Source organism: Salmo trutta, chromosome 32, assembly GCF_901001165.1.
Source record: "Salmo trutta chromosome 32, fSalTru1.1, whole genome shotgun sequence".
NCBI classification, from domain to species: domain Eukaryota; kingdom Metazoa; phylum Chordata; class Actinopteri; order Salmoniformes; family Salmonidae; genus Salmo; species Salmo trutta.
Genome location: NC_042988.1, coordinates 20,914,288 through 20,917,299, shown reverse-complemented (window position 1 = coordinate 20,917,299; position 3,012 = coordinate 20,914,288). Strand labels below are relative to the sequence as shown.

Here is a 3,012-nt window from a genome sequence, read left to right as displayed (position 1 = left end):
TAAGGCAGAAGCCATCCTCACAAAAATATTGGAATGTATCACACAATGCATCAAACATGCAAGCTCCCTTTTGTAGGCATAAAAGCAAGTGAGCTTTTCATAAATTCATTCTGCTGTGCTCTCTCAAGGTCCCAAGTGTTGTAAAAGATGAGTGGTTAGTTGCTGGTCCATTATGATCAGCATGGCATACCAACGATGTCATATAAGAAATTAACATGCAACTTGTGCTATCTTGCAGAGAATGTGGAATGCAAACTTGCACCGTGTGAGGTTTAAAAAGGCTTACAAAAGTTTGTAATTTCCACTTAATAATTTCAAACTTGATCTGCCTTAACAAAAAAATGTTCAACCCCTACAAAAATGCCCATTAATTATAATCATTCACATTTCCTGTTGCTGCAGGATTAATTTTCCTACTGTGAGAAACAGGTCAAATTAAGATAATACATCTGTACATACATATTGCATAAAAGAACAGTCAACATACATTCTATAGTACACAAACACATAGGCTGATTTAACAATCCCATACACAGAGCAGACAATTGCTTTTCTGTGTGCAAAAGGTCTTATGAATGTATACAATCATGAGTATACAAAAATCATCTCACTGCAAACAATGCATCCTACATACACCCGCTGGTTTGGGCTCACTCCTATCATCACCTCCCTCCTTCGCAATCTGATTGTGTCATTTGCATGAGTCTTTCTGATTGGCTGCTTTGAATTCACTCAAAGAGATACTCCACTCTCCTGATTGGATGAGAGCAGGAGGGGGCATGGAATCTCTGATTGAGAAAAACCATAAATAGCGTGCACAGGCAACCAGACATACACAGATGCAACTGCCAGCTACTCTCAGTGATTTATTACTACAACCTACCACACTGTCCCTGTTCACTGAATAACTCCAGCAGCTTCTGCAGCAGAGTCCAACTTCTCCATAATCTCTAAAGGTTCAAGGAGAGTTATTTTGTAACAATAGCAGAATTGGAAGAGAGAGAGCCAGTGTTAGAGGAAGTGTGTCAGAGGAAGTCATCATGTCACTAGAAGTGAAGGAGAAGACTGAGGTGCGTCTGGTGTTCCTGGGGGCGGCCGGCGTGGGGAAGACGGCCCTGATCAGCCGCTTCCTCCAGGACACATTCGAACCCAAGCACCGGCGCACCGTGGAGGAACTGCACAGCAAGGAGTTCGACATCGGAGGGGCCAAGGTCACCATCCACATCATGGACACCAGCGGCAGCTACTCCTTCCCGGCCATGAGGAAGCTCTGCATTCAGAACAGCGACGCGTTCGCCCTTGTGTATGCCATCAATGACCCTGAGTCCCTGGAGGCTGTCAAGAGCCTGCGAGACGAGATCCTGGCGGTCAAAGAAGACAAGTTCACACCCATCGTGGTGGTCGGCAACAAGACGGACCGGCATGGCGAGCGGACGGTGTCCAGCAAAGACGTGCTGTCCACTATGGAGCTGGACTGGAACAACAGCTTCTTGGAGACGTCTGCCAAGGAGAACAACAACGTGCTGGAGGTGTTCAGGGAGCTGCTGCAACAAGCCAACCTGCCCAGCCGGCTGAGCCCCGCACTGAGACGACGCAGGGAGACCTTCCCCAAAGACGGCAACAAACGGCCCCCCATGAACAAGACCAACAGCTGCCTCATTTCCTAAGGCAGAGGGGCTGGAGAGGTCTGACAGATAGACAAAGACAGACAGGGGCCAGAGAGGCTAAGGATGGGGACCCGAAGCTGGGTCAGTGTTACAGATAAACACAGTGGTGTTGAATGTGCTACTACTGCTGCTGCTATAGACCGTGCTGCTGAGTTGGAGTCTGACGGCTTCAATTCCCTGTAAGCCTCTCATCTAACCATCCTAAGTATCTCCACCACAGCATTTCCACTGAAGTAGAGGAAAGGAACACTGACTGCAAAAGGGGAACCAGAACTAATGACATCACACAGGTGTGGGACATTGATAAAGCTGAAACTAAATGAAAGAAGTGCAAGAACACTGAATGTCCTGAATGTGGTGGTGTCATTGTTAAAAATATACTGTGACAGTGCAAAAGTGGCAATGAGCTTACTTTGTCAAGTTTTCAATCTATGTCCTACTATGTTACTGTTGTGTTTGCCTTTTGTAAGTGTCGACGGTGTTCACTTGCAATAACTGTGAAGATAGACAGTTGTGGCTAATTGGGCAAAAGCTGAATTTGGAAAATGTGTCATGAGAGCTTTTTTATTCATCAAGTGAAGTTTCTTTGTGACAAATCTTTATTTTGCAACAAAGCATAGTATGTTCTGAATCAACTCTGGTTGCGTTCCTCATTCTATAATACCAATTTGTTGTTTGGCAATATTCATATGCACTTGGAGTTATTTTGCACAGATATCATTTATTAAAAAACTTACAAAATGTGTTCAAATATAAATTATTTAGAGTGTATTGTTTTTCTATGAAAATTTGAAGTACATGTTGATGATTAAATCATGTTTATTCACCAAAACAGTATAACAAATACGTTATATTACTTGTTGTATATATATTGTCTATTCATGATAAATAAAATATTATTATATATCAAAGTATTAGTCATGGTCATTTTCGGTGGACTCATTTCGACAGGTGCTTATTGGAAAAGAAAGTGCAATAAACTAATGGCCAAGTAATAACACATCTGGTATGATGTGTGACAAGGACTCATTTATCACGCAAACATCAAATCTCTTACTCAAGTCAAAACTCAACAAGCCAGAGACTGTATAACAGACTAGCCAGAGATGATATTTAGAACAACTTACAAAGCAATACCCCCAAAAAATCTGTCCATTTCCAGTATGATTGCAGCAGAGACCTGGCCAAGCTCTGAAATAAATAAAAAGAACACAAACAAGCATACAATCAACAAGACACAAATGTGGTTATGCTGATAATAAAATCAGCTTCATTACCAGGGATGTAGAATCATCCCAAAACATCATACCAGTATCACAAATCCACTTCCTCAAAAATCACTTCC

General features: G+C 42.4%; 1 protein-coding gene across 1 annotated transcript; it reads left to right on the top strand.

Annotated features, from left to right (window-relative positions):
* The first annotated feature begins 668 nt into the window (after positions 1 to 668).
* LOC115171393 (ras-related protein Rap-2a-like) lies at positions 669 to 2,489 on the top strand. The gene has a single exon (XM_029728161.1). It carries the CDS (start codon positions 1,041 to 1,043, stop codon positions 1,665 to 1,667), a length of 627 nt encoding a protein of 208 aa, XP_029584021.1. The 5' UTR covers positions 669 to 1,040; the 3' UTR covers positions 1,668 to 2,489.
* The last annotated feature ends 523 nt before the right edge of the window (positions 2,490 to 3,012 follow it).

Bases quoted from the DNA above. Each gene is read 5' to 3' on its own strand.
- LOC115171393 (XM_029728161.1), top strand. From the start codon at position 1,041: ATGTCACTAGAAGTGAAGGAGAAGACTGAGGTGCGTCTGGTGTTCCTG.